The following is a 22,045-nucleotide window of genomic DNA, read 5'->3' on the forward strand; positions in this document are numbered from 1 at the left end:
GCCTGGCCTGTGGTCCAAGACCTGGGGCTGCCAGCCAAGGCAGGGGTGGCACAGACCCGTCCCTGCCCGTGGGGAGGGCTGAGTGGGCCCTGCAGGCACCATCGTCTTCTTCCAAGGACACAGCAGGTCCTGTCTGTCACCTGCCCCTCTCTCGCCAGATCCCTGTGACAGCAGGATGGAGGAGCAGAGCCAGGGGCCTGGGAGCCAGGGCCCGCCCACTGCGACTCTCCTCACAGAAGGACAGACAGTGTCCTTCCTTCGACAGACATCAGGGAGAGTCTGACCTTTAATGTACTATAGTATGTGACAGTCTCAACGTTTAGAAGACAGGACTGGAGAATTCACTGCAAAGGGAGCCTCAGCTTTCCTTGCCCCGCTTTTAAAACTTCCAAATTAAAGAACTTCAGGTAAAAGGGAAACTGGACTAAAGCTGGACCAGGAGGGTTCCTTGGACGTGGTCAGCTCTGAGGACGGCTCCATGACCCCAGCATCAAAGCTCTCATCTTACTGTGATAAATTACCCGGGGCTTGCTTTCACTCTTTGATAATATGCCCTACACGGCGCAGGGTTTATTGTGAACTTCAGATCAGGCAGCTTTCTCCCTGACCTCTAACCCCGCAACCCGCGCTGGGGCTGATCCCCCACATCCTCACGCCCCCTCCCCTCTGCCCTTCCCATCCCTGTCTCTGGACCCTTCCTCTCCTCTCCACCACCACTGTGCCGACCCCCGGCCCCTCCCCACGCCCAGGACCCATCGCCTAGAGGGAGGTCCCACAGCTCAGTGGAGCTCACGGGGGGCTTCTTCTGGATGTGACCCCTGGATTCTCCAAAGAATCTTCAAGCGCAGCCTTTGGGTTTGCCCCTTGTGGACCACGCCGGGACAGATGCTGGGTTCCTTGCTTAAACCGTGTTCCCGGCTGAGGACCAAGAGGAACTTCGGGGACAGAAGTGGCAGAGTGCAAAGCAGCACGGTCAGGTCTACGACACGATGCGCACACACACACGGGTGTTGGATCCGCGCCCCCCGCCGTCCCCACAGGTTCTTCCCAAGGGCTCCGTGTCTACAGGAGTAGACAGACCGAGGCGGCCTCGGCTAGAACCAAGTGCCAAGTGCTCCCTCTCCTCCCATTTTTTCACTATGAGAACGGGGTGTACAGGAAGCTGGGCTTGAGCTCTGGAGAGGACCTTAGGCCCCCCGACCTTCACCCCCTCTGCTTCCCAAGTGACAGAGCTTAGATCAAAGCTGTGACCGTGGCCTGGGGCTCACAACAAGAGCTGCTCTAGGCCTTATGGTGTAGACTTCTCCAGAGGCCCAGGTCCCCAGGGAAGGCAATTTTAAGTCCACCTTCTCTTCAGACCCAGGGGCCAACGGTGGCTCCTGGCAGAGGGTAACCTGGCAAGAAGCTCACAGCTGGTGCCAGGTGTCGGGGGGTTGGGGTGGGAGAGTGTGAGGGACGTGATTCCCTGGTTCCCTTGGTGCCAGGAGGCTCTGTGAACTCCTATTCCCCCGGGGCCAGCCACCCATGTTTCCACTGGGAGTCAGGTCCCAGTCGACCAAGCTCCCTCCGGCATTTTACGAATTACACATCAAGGTTTAGGCACTGGGGCGGTGAGGCACCATCAAATTACAGCAAGTTCTAAATCTGCAGAGAGTTTCCAATTAAGCTAGCTCTTGGTGTCTGGAGATGGATGCATTATGTTCCTTTGCCTAAAACCACTGCAGGGAGCCCAGATCACTGAAACGTGAACTCATCCTGTGCCAGAGTTTATTCCCTTATCGCCACAGAAATTAAAGGGCAAGGGAATAAATGAACGAAAGAGTCTTCCATCCCTACAGGTATTTGGTCAGGCTCCACCTACAGGCATTTATCATTAACCCATCAAACTGTACGGTAGATCCCCGAAGGACAAAGAATTAGGGAGCATTTATCTCCAAGCGAGCATTTATCTCTAGGGAATCTGTGAACGAACACGCACGTGAAATGTCTGCAGTGTCTGAGCTCGTAACCTGCACTGGTGTTGAGGGCATCGTGGACAGAGATGCAGAGGAGGGATGCCCTTCTCCATCCATTTCTGTTTTCTTATATCTGCAGCAGGGGAAGGACTTCCTGGGTGTAAAAGAACAGTTAAAGGTAACAGAGCAAAGTCAATCACAAGGGAAACTGAACACAAATGCATTTTTCCTCAGCGAATGGCACAGCGTTCATGACGTGTCCTTCTCAAGGCAAGGATTGGGGACACAGCAGTGACAAAAAAAGACAGAACTCCTGGCCTACTGGGGGCCTGCATTTTAGCACCTGGGGGTCTTTTTAACCTTCCAGGTGGCCCACTGCCCCCCATTCTCAGTGGGGTCTTCCTTTCCAAAGCCCACTCCCCACCTCCCAAAGTTCTAAGTCACTCTGAAAATAGAAAAGGTTTTCTTGGCGAGAATTTTCCCACCTCCACGCCACCCCCTTCCCCGAAACCTGCAGCCTGCGGCCCACCAGTGGCCCAGCCCCAGGCAAGGGAAGGCCGGCCCCCCAGGAGTGACTGGCTGGTCCTTTCCCCACCAGGATGCTGGGATGGGGGAAGGAGAGCTTGCTGCTGCGGGCAGAGGGGGTCTACTTCGCTGGAGGGGAGAGGCAAGGAGAGCAAGCACACATCAGTGCCCCCCTCCCACCAGGCCAGGCTCGAGCAGCCTGGAGCACAGCCGAGGGGAGGGGCAGGACTCTCTCGGGGCGCTGAAAATTCACCCAAAGACCCCTCCAAGGCCCCAGCGGGGTTAATGCAGCTGCTGTAATTCACCCCGAGAAAGGAGCGGTGCCAAAGACCTATCTGGCGCAGGAGTCCCTCCTCACGGGCGTCATTTTACAGGCGGAGGAGGGAGGAATGCAGCCCCAGGGTCACATAGTCACATGTGAGTGGCAACGGGGCCCCGGGGAGCGCGATCCTCTTCTCTCTTCTCTGAACAAAATCCCCGTCAACACGCCCAGCTCACTGGCACTTCCCAGACTAACCCGAGGGCCCTGAGCACGGCTGCGGGGCCTGGAGGGCGATCCCAAGATAGGCGGGTCTGCGGATGGGGAAGGAGGCGGGGAGGGAACTGCCCGCCAGGTGAGTGCTGGTGCAAAGCAGAGGCGCTGGGTTGCTTGGGGGCAGCGGTGTGGCGGCCGGGTGGCCGGGCCTGCAGGGCTGCTCACGTAGGCGTCTCTAAGATGGAACTGTCCCCGTGCCACCCAGGCCCTGGAGTGGGTCAGCGGCCAACCTGGCCCACACCTCAACCTGCCGGCCTATCTCTCGCAAAAAACAGGCCTTCGTCCGCCTGCCCCCAAAGGTCAAACCAGGACAGCACTCACTCTGAATGGCTTTTACCCTGGCTCTTTACCTGGCGGCTTTCTTGTCCCAGCCCACTGCCCGCTCCAGGTCCTGGGGACCACAAACTCCCCGGCCCGGAGCTGAGCCCTCTGGGGCGGCTGGCTCCGGAAGAAAGCCATTCCCCGCCCGCTCCCCACTCGCGCAGGCACGCAAGAAAGTCAGTCTGAACTCTGCGAACGAGAGCTTTTCCTCCAACACCAAAAACAACAGAGCCCTCGATGGGCCCGTCATTTTTCGGGCCCCATGCTGAATGCCTTTAAAACTGCCTGAATGAAGATAAGACAAGGTTGTGTACGTTTTCTGCACAAATGGTGGAAAGTAATAAAATAAACATCGGGGGCGGGGGTCCCGCCTACTCGCAGCTCCGTCGCTATTTGCAACAAAGGCCGGAAAAGGACGAAACCTCGGCGTGGAAGGGCAGCGGGTTAGAAATGCGCCCTCGGGGGGCGGGCGCCCCTCCCGGCAGCATCCACGCCACCTGGGCGTCAGGCCCCGACGCCCCGCCGCGGAGAGATGGCCCTGTCTCCCCACGGTCAGTCGCCGGTGCCACAGAAACCACAGCGAACGTCCCGGAGGAGGACTGCGCCCGCCCTCGTCCTCCGGAACCGCCCTCCCGGGGGTGGGAGCCGCGCAGGCAGAACCGCACAGCGCGGGCGCAGGGGACCCGCCGCTCCTCGCAGGGGCCACCAGCCACGTAAAGGAAGAGGCAAAGGAAGACAAAAGAAAATCTGAGGCCAACATGGGAGCGAGTCAAGGTCATCTCAGAAAGCGTAACCAATTTCAAGTCCACTAGTTTATTCATTAAAGAAGGAAACAAGACAGAGACGGTCCTCAAACTGAAGTCCCAAGAAGGACACACCATGCGGCTCCGGTGGGCGGCCACTGCAGAGTGTGTCCTGAGCGTTCTCCGCTGTTCGTCCCCCCCACCCCACCCCGGCCGCGACGAGAGGGGTTGGCACTAGGAAGCAGCATCGTTTTAACGCCCAGAGAAGCCAACACACCGCGTGTAGCTGAGGGAGGCCGCGGGCCCCAACCCCGCCAGGTGCCCCTACAGGTGCCCCCCGGCCTTGCCCACTTGCCCAAATCGCTTCCGTGAGCTCCAGGGTGCAGGGGCCCCTCCCGGGCGGGCGGATTCGCGGACACGCACACTCGCGCGCGCACGCGCGCACCGCTGCCGCGCGCGCGCTTCCCATTGGCGGGAGGCGGAGGGCGGGGCCGGGCGGACCCAAAACAAACAACCTGCTGCCGCGCCGCCGCGTGGCCCCTGCCTGGTGCGCGCCCGCTCCGGAGCTGCGGCCACCTGGGCCACCTCGCTCCCCACCCTTCTCGGTTTGCGCCCAGGCCCCGCCCCCGCGGGGCGCCGCGGGGTTATATTGGGCCGGGCCGAAGGTGGAAGCGAGACGGAGCCGCGGCTGGCCGGCGTGGAGATGCTGCTCCGGAGACCGGGGGCGGGAAGGCGGCTGCGGGCGCCACGGCCTCGGGGACTGCTCCGTGGGCGCTAGAGCCTGAAGGCCGGACCCTCCCCCCCGGCGTGGGTGGCACGCACAGCAGCCGGCACCGTCTCGGCCCGCGAGGACGCCTGCCCGGGGCCGGGGACTTGCAGAGAAGAAACCCCCGTCTCGGGAACGGAAAGCAGATGCGCACGCTTCCTCCTCCAGCAGGAACTCCAAGCCCCGCGCGCTCGGGCACCCGAGGCTGGAACCGCGGCCCTGCACGCCTCCCCCGAAGTCTCCACTCCTCTAACTGAAGGCAACACGCCCCCCCCCCCGCGCAACTGCTCCCTCTCCGCCTCTCTCGGTTCACCCAATAAGCACAACCCCTCCAAAGAAGGATTCCAGTGGAAGGGGACTCCTGTCCGGAAAGCGACTGTCTCTCCAAGAGGAAGGCGAGCTCCGGAAGAGAGAGGCCAGGACCTCGACCCCGGATCGCCACCCCGCCCCCGGAGCCCGCTGCCCAGGACCAAGCGGAGAAAAAGGGTACGCGCCGGGCGGGGACGGGCGCGGGCATGAAGCTGGAGGTGTTCGGGCCCCGCGAGGGCCTCGGGGACAAGCCGGGGAGTGACCTGGAGGGGGCGGGCGGCCGCGACGCGCCGTCTCCGCTGTCGGCCGCGGGCGACGACTCCCTGGGTTCGGACGGGGACTGCGCGGCCAACAGCCCGGCGGCGGGCGGCGGCGCCGTGGCGCTGGCGGGCGGCGGTGAGCGGAGCGCGGGCGGAGGGCCGGGAGCGGCGGAGGTGGGCGCGGCGGCGGCGGGGGGCGCGGGCGGCGGCGCGGGCGCGCGCGGCAAGCCGTACACGCGGCGGCCCAAGCCCCCGTACTCGTACATCGCGCTCATCGCCATGGCCATCCGCGACTCGGCGGGCGGGCGCCTGACGCTGGCCGAGATCAACGAGTACCTCATGGGCAAGTTCCCGTTCTTCCGCGGCAGCTACACTGGCTGGCGCAACTCCGTGCGTCACAACCTCTCGCTCAACGACTGCTTCGTCAAGGTGCTGCGCGACCCTTCGCGGCCCTGGGGCAAGGACAACTACTGGATGCTTAACCCCAGCAGCGAGTACACCTTCGCCGACGGGGTCTTCCGCCGCCGCCGCAAGCGCCTCAGCCACCGGGCGACGGCCCCGGGCCCCGGGCCGCGGCCCCCAGACGCCGCGCCTCCGCCGCCCGCGCCCGCCGCCCCGGCGCCGGCCACGCCCCGCGCGCGCTCGCCCGCTCGGTCCGAGGGGCGCGCCAGTCCGGCGGGCAGGTTCTCCGGCCCCTTCGCCATCGACAGCATCCTCAGCAAGCCCTTCCGCAGCCGCCGCTCCGGGGACGCGGGCCCCGGGACGCGCCCGCCGTGGGGCGCGCCGCCCTGCCCGCTGCCGCCCGCCTATCCCGCGCTGCTTCCGGGCGCGCCCGCCGGGGCCCTGCTGCCGCTCGGCGCGTTCGGCGCGGCCGAGCCGCCGCGGCTGGGCGCGCGCGGGGCCGAGGCGCCGCCCCTCCTGCTCGCGCCCCTGGCCGCCCCGGCCCCCGCCAAGCCGCTCCGGGGCCCGGCCGCCTGCGCGCACCTGTACTGCCCCGTGCGGCTGCCCGACGCCCTGCACGCGGCCTCGGCCCGCGCGCCGGGTCCGCACCTGCCCGGCCCGCCCGAGACGCTCCTGGCCTGAGCGCGACGGAGCCGGCCGGGAACGCGGGCTCGGGCAGGGTGGGGGTGAGCTTTCCACCCAGAGGACGGAGACCGTCAAAGAAAACATCTCCACCAAACGTGCCTTAGAGCTAACGCCTTCTGACGCCAGTGTCCCAACTCGGTCCCGGACATTTCCCTTCGTCCTTTATAACTAACGTCACAGCGGAGCAAAGCAACGCTTCACAACGGCCTCGTTTCTTGACCAAGCCTGTCCCTGCCCCCTCCACGGAGACTTCTCCCTTCCTAGTGTCCAGGCTCCGCCTTGCTCCTCCTGTTTTCGTTGCACCGTCCAGTGATTTGTCCCTTAAAAAGCAAAACAAAAACAAAAAAGCACGTCAGGGAACCATTCCATGGGATCCATGATACGACTACTGCGGGGGTAGCGGCCCCGCTCCTTGCACGCGTGTGGCTTCTACAGGTGTGGCTGAGGGCGGGAGGGGCCAGAGGAGTTCCAGCCATCCCTCTGCTCTTGACCCACGTCTCACTGTGCCAAAAATGAAAAATATATATATTGTTGGGATTTGTAGTTAAATTATTTATATATTTTTGAAACCCAAATTGAAAATGTTGCAGGCAACGGTTAGGGCTTTATTCGCGGTTGGGTTCTCTCATAACTGTGGTCTCCTTGGGCCAAACGGTTTCTTCCAAGGACAAGTTAACATTATGCATGTGGGGTGCCAGGACCACTGCCACGTGAAAGCAAGTGTGATTTTTATTTTTAATATTATTTTATTTGTGTCTGTGTACATGTTCATGTATGAATGTTATGAAACCCAGGCATAGTGCTTATTTTTTAATAAAACTCACAATCGACTTCAGCACTTTGTGGTGATGGGTTGGAGATGGAGAACTTTTTACACCCACCCCCGCCACCCCCCACCTCCAAATGGGTTCAGGTTTGACTCTTAAGAAACTCTCTGTGGAGTTCCAAATATTTTCCTGAATAATTCAGTGAAGGTAGAGGCTGCAGGTTTCCTTACCTGACAAATTGCTGCACAATTCCCCGGGGTGGAACGTCCATCAGTGGGACTTCTTAAACATCAAACCAGTGGCCTCTCTAAGAATTCACTTAATGGTTACCAGAGCAAGATAAGGTGTGGGCCCCTCTTCCCCAAGAATCCTTTAGTAGACAAGTTCAGCTATTAACAATCTTAGCATCGAGCAGACATTGTCAGGTAAAGTGGTTCTTCTGATGCTCAAAAAGCTGGAAACCATCTTGGCAAGGGGCTTTCTTAACACTGAAGATTTCTTCAGGGCAGTTTTAAGAGCAATTCGAAAGTCAGTGTTTTTTTGTCAAAACAAAACCATCCACCTTTTGAGGCGTGCCCCGTCCACCCGGGTGTGAGCCCATCAGTAGGAATTTGTCACTCTCTCCTTTTGTAGGAGGATAAGGTTTGCAGACGTGGGGCTGCCAGGCCTATTTCAGTTGTGATCTGAGGAGAGAGGCCACCTCCGATGGGGCAGAGATGATTACCCATATTAAAAATGAAAGGTTTCCATCAGCAGAAGTACCAGGAAGCAGTGTGCACATCAGTTTCTCAAATTCAAAGGCAGTAGAGCGCTAACAACTCATGGATTGCAGTCTTCGAAAAGTAGTACAAAGACGGAAAAATTCAGAGGCTCTAAGTGCTGGCCCCATTGTTGTTCCTGCCGCTGGGCAGATGTCATCTTATCCAAGACAAGAGGAGGATTTGGGGTCTACGCATGGTGAAGTGGGGAAAGAAAGTGGCGTTCATTTCAGGATGCTGTGTTTTGGCAGGAATGGGAGGGAAAAAAGCCCATCCCTAAGTCTAGTTAACAAGAAACAAGTCTTGACCGATCTGGTTATATCTACTTAGTAGTCATGAAGAGGGATAATAACAGGGTTGAATTATGACAAAAAGCACCCGTTTAAGCAGAGAGTTGCACCCACACGACCAGTAATTAGAACAGAAAATAAAACTGAAGCGGGGCCGGGGGGAGCGGAGGGGTGGTCCAGGCTCAGCGGGTTGAAATGGTGGGGATCCATCCGCTCAGTTCTTTGCGCTCCTGAAGCCACACCCAACGCCTGGGGAGCCCCCGCCCCCATCGCTGACTCCCGCGGACTGACCCCTCCCCTCCGACTCTGCCCCCTCCAGAGGCCAGCTACCGCCTACCTCCACGTCGGGTTTGTAATCCCACTGTTTTCATTTCTACATCGACACACCGGGACAGTTCTGCAAATGGACAGAAACAGCAACGTAAAAAAGGATGTTTTCTCAATCACAGTTCTTCTCCCCTCCCCTCAAAGGTCCTTCCTTCCTAATGAACACTCCGGACTTCAGGTGAGTGAGGGGTCCCCTTCGCCGTGTCACCGGGGACCACCAGGTTCTCTAGAGAAAGGCCAGGGTCACGGGACCTTTGCGCCCCGCTCCGGCGCCACAACCACTGCCGAGCTTCCGCTCCCATCATTCCCGGTGGACCCAGACGGGAGGCGACGGAGGGTCGGGGTCCGGCCGCTGCTCCACAGCCCCAGCCCTGGGAGCTTCGGCCTCTTTGCGGCAGGTCCCCTGCGAGACCCCGCGGAGGTCCACCCTTCCTGCATCTGCCCAGAAAATCCGGTTCCTCCTCCGCGCTCCGGTGGGCAAAGGGCAGGGCCTGCCCCTCCCCCAGCGCCTGCCCATCCTCCTCCTCCAGCCCCCGAGCCTATTCCCTCCCCTTTCCCCGCCTATGACCCTCCCCCAGCCCCAGCCCATCCTCCTCCTCCGGCCCCCATCCCCTCCCCTCCCCTCTCCTCCAGCCCCTACCCTTCCCCCAGCCCACCCCATCCTCCAACCTGCCTCACCCCTCTCCCCAGCCTCCAGGCCCAGGGGCCAAGGCCCACCTGTGCAAACACCAGGCTGCCGCGGGCAGCTGACCCTAGGCCGAGGAGGGGGCTCGGGACCGCGGGGTGAGGGCGGGTCTGTTTGGTTTGGGCAACGCCCTTTGATACCTGGGAGTCTGGGCCGTGGGCCAGGGTGCCCTGGGTCAGTTTTCAAAGAGCCCCCCAGCCCCCGGGTGCTTTGCAGTCCCCTTTCCTGACCCCCGATCCCCGGAAGAACGCTCGAGGTGGCCTGAGAGAGAAACGCACGCACACACCCCTTCCTGGAACCTTGGCCTGCAGGGCCCAGACCTGCCCCAGTGCCCTGGCCAGGCCCCAGGCGACCAGGAGCCGGTCTGCGGCCTTTGGGGGCTGAAAACCTGAGCAGCAAACCGCTTCCTAAGGGAGAGGGGGAGTCTCCCGAATACAGGAAGCGGGGCACTGTGCCCTGGCGGCGGCCCTGGCCCTGCCACCCCTGCAGTAACTTGGCCACCCCTGGAGACGGCCACTCCGGGCCCTGGGTTCCTGGCTCACAGCCTCACGCGGGCTGCCTCCAGGTTCTCGGTCCCACGTGGACTCTGCAGAAAAGAAGAGAAACGGAGAGAGTCTCCCCCTGGCAGGGGAGAACGGTCTCATGGTGCGCGGGGGCTCCCCAGGCCGGCGGGGCGCAGCAGCCTAAGGAGAGTCCTCAGGCCACCCTGTTCCACTGCCACACAGCGTCACAGACGTGACACTTCCCTTTCTCGGGGAATGGTGTTCACACACAAGTACACAGATGACTCATTGACTCTCTGATAGACCCTAATGTTACAGACGAGGGAACGGGGTCCAGCGAGTAGCTTAAACACTCCTTCCTGACAGACCCAGCTGGAAACCAAGATCCAACTCCAGTTCAGAATTCTCTCCACCATAACACAATTATCAGCATAATTCAGACCAAAACATACTGTGGCCCGAACTTGGTTGAACTACTCAGGTAATCGTCTCGGTTCATTTTATTAAATGGTAGGCGAGCTTCCCAAACTGGAAAATGGTTTCTTTCGTTATTGAGAGCTGTACCCTCACCTCACACAACTGTCCCCTCCTCTGCCTGGGAGGCCAGGCGCGGGGGTCACAGACCCTCAAGTGTCACTGTTAAGCGGTGCTCCTGGCACCCTTTCTGTCACTCTGCAGAGCGCCAGCCCCACCCCTACAAGGGGGGCAGCCAGGATTCTGTGCTGAGAGGGTCTCAGGGCCCCCTCCACGGGCCCTGGTCTCTGGTGCCACAAGCGGGTGGGCACTCTCCCCACAACCTTTCCTACTTTCCCCAAACGACAAAAAACAGCCCCTTCCCCACCATGGAAGGAAGGAACTTCTTACAATAACCTGCCTTGCAATTCTACCTTCTAAAAACAATGCCAACGCCGTGGACTCACATGACTGACAACTTTCTCAGGTGGTCAGGGGCTTTGTTGGCATCACACATACAAAGGTATTGCTCTTCTGGTTTACTGTTTTTTTAATTCTTTACATCATAATAGCTAAGCTTTGCCTGGGTTCTAGAAATTAGACCCCAAAGAGTCCAGTAAATATTTCCCGCTTTCTAAAACCACAATAGTTCTCTCTTAAGTAACAGACTTTATAGTTCTCTAAGGAAACCATTAAACTTTTGTCATGCTTTAACAACGTAATTTGTTAATTCTTAATGCTGTCAACAAATGGCCCTAATAAGCGTCTTCTAATTTCGTGATCAAAACCATAAAACTGTAACTGCCCCCGATTCCAAGTCCTCTTTCAAATTTGCAGAGGCTCCGACGTCACAGGGTGCTGTTGCGTGGACCTCTCTGCTCGGCGTTCAGACGGATTGGTGACTAGAAGCAAATGCTGTTCCTGTCATTCGCCAGCTTACACACGGGGCTTACACCCTCCTTCTTGGTGAACTACAGCCCAACATAAATATTAACATAATACCACACTTCCCTTACCACTCCTGGACTCTCTTTGCCACTCTTTTCAGGAAAAGTTTAACTTAGAAGATTTGCCATAACTGATCCTTTCTATCACATCTGTTTGGAGCCCAAAATAACATACGTATTCAACAGCCTTGACATGGATTTGTTGTTTCTGATCACCAAGTTCTAACTGTTAAGGGAAAAGGTAGAAAAGTTTGGCAACCTGTGGCTGCCTAGGCTCACTGCAGTTAGATGTCTGGTAACGCTCGAAACCACAAAAGTGGTGCAGTCAAGGGAGAGCTCAGAATGGGAACTTGAAGACAAGACTGAGCTCTGGCCAGGTCTCTCGAAGCTGGGCGACCTTAGGGGAGGGGGCCACCTGCCAGCCTCAGCAGGACGAGAGGATTGAACCAGCACCTCTCTCAGCTCACGGGATGTCACAGATGTCATGCTGACAGGTGCTTTTTCTTTCCCTTAAACTCAATCAACTTGGGAGCAAATGTGTATTTCAGGGACAAGCTTCCTTAGTGCATTAGTCAACATAATTAAAGTTCTCATAGACACAGCAAAACATACTGGAGACCGCCAGGGCTCAGCAGACATATATAGCTTATCATTCTAGTGGATCATAACATGTAGCTCCAATAAACATTTGCCCCCAGGGTGTTCTCAACAACTTATCCCAGCTTTCAGAATTAGGTGTAAAACACCAACATGCTTATTTCACAGACAGGAAACCAAGGCTTCCAGAGGCTGGGCTATTTTCCTGTGGTTTCATGATAAGCAAGGCATCCAGGCCTGGTTCCCGCTCCAGCGACAGCTCCAGGCCCGTGCTCAGACCCTGGGATGAGGGGATCAGACCAGCCCTTCGTTTGTTTATTGAGGAACAAAGTCCAAATATGCCAACGGCGCTTCTCTGGGTAGCAGAGTCGATACAACCTGAACACACACTAGCACCCAGGACTCGGGGCTGGAAACGGATGTGTGTCTGTGTGTGCACACATGGAGCACAGAGATACTAATACTAAATACTGAAATCAAGTCAATGTGGGCCGTCAGAAGGAGGACAAACCTGGAAACTAGAGAAAAGCCCTGGAAATACCAACTCCTACAGTAACGGGTATTATTTAATAAAGTGAACTGCAGACACATCCTCAGGCCCGGGGAAAGAGGAGTGACAAGGGCCACACGAAGCCTGCAGAGACCAACCCTCCTTGATGGGGAGCAAACATCTGTTCTGCCCCCTGACTTCCTCAGGCCCTGCTCACACGGTGGGCTGCTCTGTGGGTCCCGGCCTGGGGCCGGACAGCGGCCTCTCTCCCCAGGGCTCTGGACCTGGGGCAGCGGGACTCAAGCCCAAACGGAGGGGGTCTGACGTGTCCCTGGGACCCCAGGGAAGTGGTCCGTCAGGCTCAGCTGTGGGAGCCCTGGCTCGTCTCCTTTTGGGGAAAATCCTCCCAAATGGCCCTGCTTCAGTCACACTTGTTCGTCCACGTTTCTGTCACCAGCACCCTCAGCGCCACCTGTGGGGTCAGCCCAGGCGCAGTGCCAGCCAGGCCTTTGCTGTGTGAACTTCCTCCCCCTGCTGGCCCTTGGAGGACACCCACAGTGCCCATGGGAGGACGTGGGGATGAGGAAGCTGGGCTGTGGGCAGTGGGGGTCAGGCCGGCAGTGCAGGCAGCGGCTCTGTCCCCCGCCCCCCAGGGGACGACAGCAAGTACAGGGGGCCTCGCACAAGGGAAGAAGCTTCCCTCTGGATGAGGCCACGTGCGTGGCACTGAAACAGGCAAAAGGGACGGAAATCAGATCCTTGCCAGGGGCTGAGATGGGGGCTCTCAGGGGGACAAGGGGACTTTCGGGTGATGGAAACAGTCTTCTTCTTGATGGCGAGAGTGGTTTCAGGACCGTGTACGTTGACCCAAACTCAGGACTGTGCACCGAAATGCATATGCTGCTGTTTGTAGATTAACTTCAATCACCCACATCTGACAAACACTCACAGAGAATGAGCCCTAAGACATACTGTACTGCCCAAGCCAGGATGTTTCCCAATCCCAGCTGAAGCTGAAGGAAATAAAGCTTTACTTATGGAAGTCTGGCTATAACTGGAGGTCGGCAGGGGAGTATTTTCGAAGGAAAGGTAAGCATCCCGATGCCTCTGAAATCACACGCAGGGGTCAGCTGCCCCCTCCTCTCTGAGCCAGGCGGCCCCTGGCCCTAGCAGCCATGGCAGTCCACACAGGAAATGTCTCTAGACCACCCAACAAACCGGCCCCCTCCAGCGTGTACCCACGTGTTCCTCCTACATTCAGAAACACTGTTCCCTCTAGCTGACCAGTTGGCCGAGAACAGACCAAGGGGCCGAGCGCCCAAGAGGAAGAGAAGCAGCCTTGCTGTGGTCCCACCTGACGCCCGGATTAGTTCCCAGAGCAGATCCGCGGGCTGCTGCCCGTCTAGGGCCTACATCAGGGTCCAGCACCCCTGCAAGGAAAGGTCACCAAAAGAGGGGCCCCAGGTGGAGCCACCAGGACCAGGTGACACAGCCCCAGCCTGTCCACCACGCTCAGACCCAGTAGCAAAGAGATCCCTGCTCCCTGATCCCTGACCCCGGCCTGCACCCTGCTTCTGTACCCATAAGTGTCGGGGTTCCGGGAAGTTGAGCAAACAGGACATTGTTGACCCCGACAGCAGTTACACAAGTCAGCACTCTGAACCAAGATAATTATGAGTTCTGTGTTTATTAGCTGAACACCTTTTGACTAATAGCCTCTGGGTACATTTATAAATGCAATAAAAGCCCGCATCATTGTGTCGTGCAGAATGATGAGGCTCTTTCTGGATTCTGGCTGAAGCAAGTCCTCGGGCCGTGCAGTGCATCTGCCCAGATTCGGGAAAGGTGAGAGCTGGGCCCCCGTCCCCTCGTGCACCCCTCCACCTCTACTTCCTACAGCGTCGGCAGGAGCCGTCTGCCAACTGGGATCCAGGAAAGATAAGCCTGAACCCAAGTTTCCAGTTCGTAACCCCAGAATGACTTGTGACAGAAAAAAGATGTCTGGTGGCCCCAGGCACCCCTTCAAGCCATGCCCTTCAGCCATCAGAGGGCCTTGGGAACAGCTTGCCCAGTGGGGCTTTCTTATCGAATCGCAGGAGATTAAAACCAGCCCATTTTTTCGTCACAGTTGATTCCACAGCATCAGCCCACATCTGGGCCAGCAGTGGCTGCTTGCAGAGTGATTCGCAAAGGGACCCGCAGGGCCCTGCCGGCGACGTGTCCCCCACTCCCCTCTGCCCACCCCGTCCCCCTCCTGTCTCAAATGTCTCGAGTCACTCTGTCAAGTCACATAGCGAACACGGGGCATAAATTCTCCAAAAGGAAAAAAGAGAAAACAGGCACACGGAGACCAAGGCAATCATGTTCCATCGCAAACACAACTCCCGTCCTCGTGCTGTAACTACGGGGCCCGTGTACAGGCTTGCTGGCCTCTGAGGACTCACCGTCCACATACAAACGCGCCCATCCACAGACCAACACCAACGGCAGAGTCTTCAGAAAACATTCCTGCTGCCAATCTTAAGCTTTTGCCTGCCATACGTCACTAGTGGAGACATTAGGTATGAAGGAAACACCTCTGGTGACCAGCAGTGAATCCAGGGGACCGGCTGTGAGTCCAGGGAACCGGCAGAGAGTACAGTCCATACAGTGAAGACGTTCTGCTGCCCACAGGCCACAAGCAGCTTTCCCTCCTAGGGGTCCCTTTTCCTTTGTCCAAGGATGTGAGTCATACATTCGAATGCATTGTTCAAGTGCGCTGGAATAAATCTGCTTTTGAATTCCTTCGACTGCTGAGTATCCAAGTTAGAAAGCAAATTCAGGACTTAACAAAGCCCACAACCCACATTTAGCATCAGGCTCCGGGGAGACGGGAGTGACGGGGCACAAAGCGGCATGAGGACGGCGACCCGGCAAAGGGCCACAGCCCTGCCCGCCCCTCCAGCCTGGCTCTCGGCCCAGACGCTGCTCCCAGGCCTGGCTCCCCGACGCCTGCCTGCGTGTCCCCTCCTTGCCCTTGTGGAGAATAAAGCCGTGTTGCTGGCGCTGAGCACGCCCATAGCAGAGGCAGGCTCTGGCCCTGAAGAGAAGCTGCCTGAAGGATGCACACACGGGGTCATATAAGCACGCACAGCCGCCCGCCAGACCCAGGGACAGACCCGTTCAGAGAGACCCCGTCCCCACACGTCCCACATATGCTGTCTGCTGCTGCCGCCCCAGCACACTGGTGAACTGGGGGACTCCTCCAGCAAAGCTCACGTTGTCCTCCTGGATGGAGGCCCAGGCGGTACCCAACCTGGGCTCGGTGGGAGCACCTCTCTGCTTGCGCCAGAAGGATGACAACAAGCCCGTGTCACTCCTCCCAGTGAGAGAAATTCACTTCGACTCTGCAGGTCCTCCCTGGAGAGGTGGACACTCCCTGGGCAGCGAGGGGTGGCCGGCCCATGGCGAACCCCGAACCCCGACAGCAACGGAGTCTCTGAAATGCAGGACAAGAGGCCAGTGTGAGTGTGTAGTTGTTCCCCCTTTAATACAAATAAAGGGGTGCTGTTCACATCACAGTCCTAATAATTCCGTGTGTCAAGTACGACTTTTGCCCAACGGCACTGAAGTGTTTTGAGGAAAGTACTCTTTTCTAATGTGTTCAAAGTCACCATCTGAGCGTGGCCCTGAGTGCACGGGGCAGACTCTGTAGGTGACTGAGTTTGGTTCCGTGTAGGGCACCCCAGTGTCTGAAGTTTGGGAAGTACGGGCTGCAGGTGTGATGGGGCACCGTGCAAACGTGGACAGTGTCTACCACCGAGGACATGATGACGTCATCCAGGGCAGTGTGTAACGGGCTTCGGTGGAAATCAGTTGACAGAAATATACAAAAACAGCAAATTAAGGTTATGTCCAAAATGGGGGTGAGTGGTCTGAGCAGAGGGGAGGGTGGGGAGCCAGGATGTGAGACACACAGGGGGGCTCGAGGGAAGGAGCCGCAAGAGGTGGGCAGGAGGAGAGAGCGAGTCACGAAGCCTGGAAGAGCCACGTTCGCGGGGGGCAGGGGCCAGGGAGCCGCCGGCAGTAGGGCTGTCACGGATGGTGGGGCTGATGGCCGCAGAGTGGTGCTGGGGGCCGTCACCCCAGGCACCAGGCCTGGACATGGGCCGTCGTGGCGGGTCCTGGTCCAGCCCTTCCTCAGCCGGAAGGCCCGCCCCCAGGGCTCCCTGTGGACCCTCTTGGTAGAGTTGGAACGCTGGCCAGGGTCAGGGGTGGGCGCCCTTTGGGACCTTTGAGGAAAGACTTCCTCAGTAAATGGCAGAAGGGCTGGAGGGGGAGAGTGTGATTGATCCTGATCCTTACGGTGACGTGCAATTAACCTACCCCTGGGAAGGGTCCTGCCTCTCCCGGGGCCGTCTCACCTGCAGGGGAGGGCACAGTAAGAAATCCCGGGAAGAACACAGAGCCTGGGGTCACGCGGTCCTGCAGGTCCTGGCTCTGCATCGGGGGCTGTGTGATCTCAGTCAGCCGAGCCTCTGAAGTTGCGTCCGTAGAGCAGGCATCACAGAAGAGGTCCTGTAGGGCTCACGGGGCAGTGGGATGAAGTCAGAGCACACAGTCGCATCTGCGCGTGGAGCATGGAGGCGTGAGTGGTGATCGTGCTGATGGTAGTGATGCGCCTCAGTCCCTAACGCTGACATCCTATTCTCATCGATCACCTTATGATTATTATACAAATTACACAGTTTACCATGAGGCGGACACTTGGCGGGGTGGGGGAAGAGTTCTTCTGTACCTTTCAGCTAAATTACCTGGAACTTGATCTATAGGATTATATCATTTATGTTGCAAATCAGAGTTTGTAGGTCTTTGCCAACAGGCATATCACATCACTCGTGCCAAGAAATAGAAATCGCTGATGCTACTGATTGTGCAATTAACGTATCTGGTCTTTACAGAAAAAATATCCCACCTACTTATGAACTGTGGGAGGAATACTGAAAACCTTGGCCATAATGTGACCTCTTGAACTTTCCATAAGAAGTTTTATCTGTTCAACCAGGAAAACTCACTGCAGAGATACTGTTAAAACGAGAGTAACAAATAAATTGTATATTCCTTCTCTCTTTCTTGAGCAGAGTTGAACAAACAAATGGTAAACAGAATTCATCTGCTCAGCTGTTCTTTCAGCCCAGTGGTTGTGTTTGTTGTTCATGCTGTTTAAGTGAAAATGGGGCCTCTTAGCTCTGTGGCTTATGCACATAAGTGATTTTGTCATTTTAAATTGGTGTTTTTCTCTTCGCACCAGAAGCCTGTTTTCCATTTTTCTCTCAATCTTCCCGTTTCATTTACTCCTTGAGGCCTCCTTCAAAATACAGCCCAGGGTCCCCCCCGCCCTCGACTGGGAAAAGGGCCGAATCTTTGATCCAAGAAGAAGGGAATGAGGCAAGTTCCTGCCTGGATCCTCCAAAAGCTGAATCCTTTTATTTCCAAAGGAGCAGAGAGCCCTGTTCTGGCAGCGCGTCAGTAGAGCCAATAGGCTGATGAGCAACACTACAGCAGAACCTCCTCCAGCTGAATCCCTATCTCACCCCACACACCAGAACACAGATCTGAAGTAGCAAAGATGCACATGTGAAAGCAAACCCTTGGCAGTACAAGAGGAAAGCAAGGAGAGGTTAAGTCTTCTCTACGTAGGCAGGGCCCATGTGAGCCTAGTGGAAACCCTAAATGCTCTCCAGGAAAAGCAGATAAATTGTATTCCATAAATATTGTAAACTGCTATGTGCTTAAATAATAGGCAAACAGGGCATGTATTTGTGACCTAGTTGGCAAATAAAGGCTAATGATAAATAAAAGCTTTTATAGATCAATTTTTAAAACTACTAAAAACCTAATGGAAATGAACAGTAGTCAAGACCACCATGTTCCATCCAATAAAGGCAAATACTCCATAAACACTCTTCATAATACAAATGCAAATTTAAGAAAATAATGACTCGCCCTTTTTTGTCTATTGGCAAAGACTTATAAGTTTGATAGAATGTGAATTTGGTGAAGCTCTGAGGAAACTGGCTGTTCATACAGCGTTAACGGGGCTATAAATTGGCGCAAACTTTTTGCAGGGCAATTGGGCAGCGCCCATTAAAATGTAAAATGCACATAACCTTTGACCCAGCAATTCCACTGCTAGGAATTTATCACAAGGGCACACTCTCTCGACTGTGCACAAGTGCACGTGTAAGGGTGTGTAGGGCGGCACTGTTTGTCATGCCCCCAAACCGGGGAAAACTTTTATATACCATTTATGGATCAAGTTTCAATTAACTGGGTTACAGCCTCACAGTGGACCGCTCAGCAATTAGGACGTCAGTGTTATGGAAGCATGTGTGTTTTGCATTCTGACAGAGGCCCCGTTCTCAGCACAGAGCTCTGCATGTGTCTACACCCGCAAAAGTGCTGGTCCAGGAAATGCTCAGAAAGATTGTGCCAAATGCTTACATTGTACAGTCACCTCTGGGTAGCTGATGGGGCTGCGGGGATGGGGTGTGCTGAAAGTATTTTCTCTTTCATCTTGGATGCTTTTATTCTGGTTGGAAGAACTATTTTTTACCATTATTGTTCGTTGCTCTACAATTTAAAGAAACCTATTTCACTAAAAGGGAGTGAAAACCAAGGGGGCGAGGGGGAAGGAAGAAGAGGGAGGGTGGCAGGTAAGCTGGGGCAGAAACTTTCTCATTCTTTGGGGTAGATGAGCCCTTTGCCTCTTGGGATGCAGACAGACACCAGCACATCTGAAGCTTCAGCAATTTTACCAAACTTCACAAGCACGATACCCTCTAACTTCTTCTATACATGAAACAAGGAAGTGCCAGGCTGCTGGGTCTGCCCGCTTTCCCTGGTCCCTGCAAACCACGCTGGGATAAAGTCCTTAGGGCTCCCGGAAGGCAGATGCGCCCTCCTCCCGTGACACACAAACTTGTGTTTTGCCTGATGTTCTGGACCGCCCAGCGACCGGCGCCATGGAGCACAACGCAGGGAGCTCGCCTGTTTCTGCAGAGATGAGACAGACGAGGTCAGGAGGCTGGCTTGCTTTCTCAGGCCTGGGCCATCCTGGAGGCAGGAGGAGGGCTTCCCGGGGGCGGCCTCTGCAGCTAGTGCACTTGAGGCTTTACCAAATACAGTAGCTTTGTCTCTTCCCCTTTTAGATTCTGGTAGCTGATGGGAAGCTCGATTGATTTTTTTCACTTATTTCTCAACGTTAAAATCATATTTGAGGTCTATTTTAGAAGATAATGGGTTGGTGCAGAGGATTATGTTTTAAGAACTCTGTAAAAATTGAGAGATTTTCAGAAGGCTTTAAAAAGGACTTTTATGGAAAAGGAGGAGAGGTCAGTCCTGCCACGGGGCCAACCCTGCAGCAGGACAAACCCTGCAGGAAGAGCCATGGGCCCATCTCCTACAGCCCAGCCCCACACCGAACTCCACAGCCATGCGCGGAGCTGGCAAAATACTCTCCTGTACTCGGAGGATTCAACATTAACGAGCCTGTCAAGGAGCTGGGGCTGGGAGCCGGCCTGACGGGGAGCCAGCAAGCCTCGGCTGGACCCCTAATTGCTTCTTGCGCAACTGCAGGCCCGGCTCCCAGATCACAGGCTCCCGGGTCGGGCGCGAGGGCCAGGCTCTGCCAGGTTGCATAAGCCTTTGCATAGCAGCATCATTAGTCATGAAGACGCAGAACAAAGGGCCATTCTGACCAGGGCGGCACTGACGCTGCACGGATCCGCTCTCTGGGAAAGACACAGTGCTGGCACCTTCCACCCGGAAGGGGGTCCCCGGGGTTGAGGAGGAGGGTCAGAGTGTTTGCCGCCTGCGGACTCCGTGGGCATCTTCTGGTCCTGCCGACGGCTTCTTGCTGCTGTTGCCGCTGTCTAATCTCCCACCAGGTCAAGACGCTCCGTCCCAGCCCCTTGGCCTTGCTCACCGACTGGGGTCACACCTCCCGTTGGACCTCCGAGCCTCCCGCGTCCCGGCCTGGCCTGGCCTGGCTCCTCCTGGCCTGCACGAGGCTGTCCCCCGGCCACATGGGTCTTCCTCCGTCAGAATTAGTATGTGTGAAATCAGGTTCTAAAGTGTGGCAGCCCGGGTTGCTTCTAATAAAACGAATACACAGAACCTGAATTTCAGGGATAGAGAACTGTCTTTAGAAATAATCTGGTCTAGTCCCCTCATGTTACAGATGGAGAAACCGAGGCCAGAGGAGCCGAGGAGAGTTGGCTTCACCACAGCTGGGCCCTGACGCAGGCCCTGCACTGCCTTGATGCTCGGGGTGCACGGTGATCTCGCGTGCTCTCTGTCTCCCACGTGACTTCCGTGTCTGCCCGAAACCTCCCCCCCGCCACCCCCCCCACCGCCGCCTGTCTGCTCACCTGGAGAGCCCAGCCCTGCGTGTGGCTGAGGAGATAGTCACGGCAACACTGCAGCCTGCAGGTTAGTCTGAGGATAACACCTGGTCACCTGCACGGAGCCTCCTGACAGCACAGGGGCAGGGCCAAAGTTTCCCGAGTAAAACCTTGAATTTCCCATGATTTTGCCCAGAAAACTTGGTCTTTCCACCTGCGGTTTATAAGTGAGGCCCATGAGGATGGAGAACGGCCAGAGTCGCCCCTCCCCGCCCTCTGCCCACAGCGGCTGCTGCTGCTCGATCAGGCGACGGGGGGAAAACTGTCCTTCACATTAAGCTCACTTCCCTGACGTGAGAGTTGGACCAGCCGGGATCGGGGAAGAGCCAGGGATGCTAAGAACCCAGGTTTTCACACTCCTCAAATATCTTTAAGACCAACTTAGAGAACACAGGCTGGATACTTAATCACAGAGCATGTAAGTGGATTCATCTGCTGTACCCCAAAGGTGCCAGTTCATGGATTAACGTCCACCTATAGGGAGGCCTCTAGTGACAGATCAAAGCATTCTTTTTCACCATATTGGCCAATGAACTGGATAGAAACATCTTCAGACCTCTGCTCAGACGTCAGGTTTGTGTGAGGTTTCCTCTGGCCACCCTGCCCGTCTCTCTTTATTTTATTTTCCTCCTGGGCACCTGCCATCAGCAAACCATCCATGGAACTTATTTATCTTTGTTTAGTGTCTGTCCTCCCTACTGGAATGTAAGTCCAGGGGAACACAGATTACTTTCTGTTTCGTTCACCACGGTGCACACCCCAGAGCTTAGCACAAAGCTTGCATAGCGTGGGGCGCTCTGGAGACAGTCACTGGGTAGGTGGATGGATGGACAGACGGATGGACAGATGGATGGACAGATGGATGGAGATATCAAATGTGAAGATGAAATAACCCAGGAGAGCGAGGGTAAACGTTAGATGACAAAGTCAATGACCACAATCATCTCGGCAGGTGAGAACGACAGTCTAAAGCTAGCAAATGGAATTTAGCAGGCTGTGGAAAGCAGTCCCACACTTAAGACTTCAGGGAACAGTTGCACAGCACAAGGTGGGAAAGATAATGGGGCTGAATAGCAGCACATGCAAAACTGACAGCATCTCGGAAGACGGCCAGCTCGACCTGAGTCAAAATGACACCAGACTGCCAGAAAGACTAACCCCTGGTGTCCCCGCTAATTAGAATAATCATAGTTTTCAGTGTACAAGTGACTCCATACGTTTTCCTTCATTTGAACTCACATCTTTTCACACAAACGTGAAATATTCATGTGAGCAAGACTGTTC

General features: G+C 56.4%; 1 protein-coding gene across 1 annotated transcript; it reads left to right on the top strand.

Moving 5' to 3' along the window:
- The first annotated feature begins 4,813 nt into the window (after nt 1-4,813).
- FOXQ1 (forkhead box Q1) lies at nt 4,814-7,287 on the top strand. The gene has a single exon (XM_060110297.1). It carries the CDS (start codon nt 5,361-5,363, stop codon nt 6,495-6,497), a length of 1,137 nt encoding a protein of 378 aa, XP_059966280.1. The 5' UTR covers nt 4,814-5,360; the 3' UTR covers nt 6,498-7,287.
- Nucleotides 7,288-22,045: the final 14,758 nt, after the last annotated feature.

This window comes from Mesoplodon densirostris, chromosome 10, assembly GCF_025265405.1.
Source record: "Mesoplodon densirostris isolate mMesDen1 chromosome 10, mMesDen1 primary haplotype, whole genome shotgun sequence".
NCBI classification, from domain to species: domain Eukaryota; kingdom Metazoa; phylum Chordata; class Mammalia; order Artiodactyla; family Ziphiidae; genus Mesoplodon; species Mesoplodon densirostris.

Coding starts and splice junctions, on each gene's coding strand:
- FOXQ1 (XM_060110297.1), top strand. CDS start 5,361: ATGAAGCTGGAGGTGTTCGGGCCCCGCGAGGGCCTCGGGGACAAGCCG.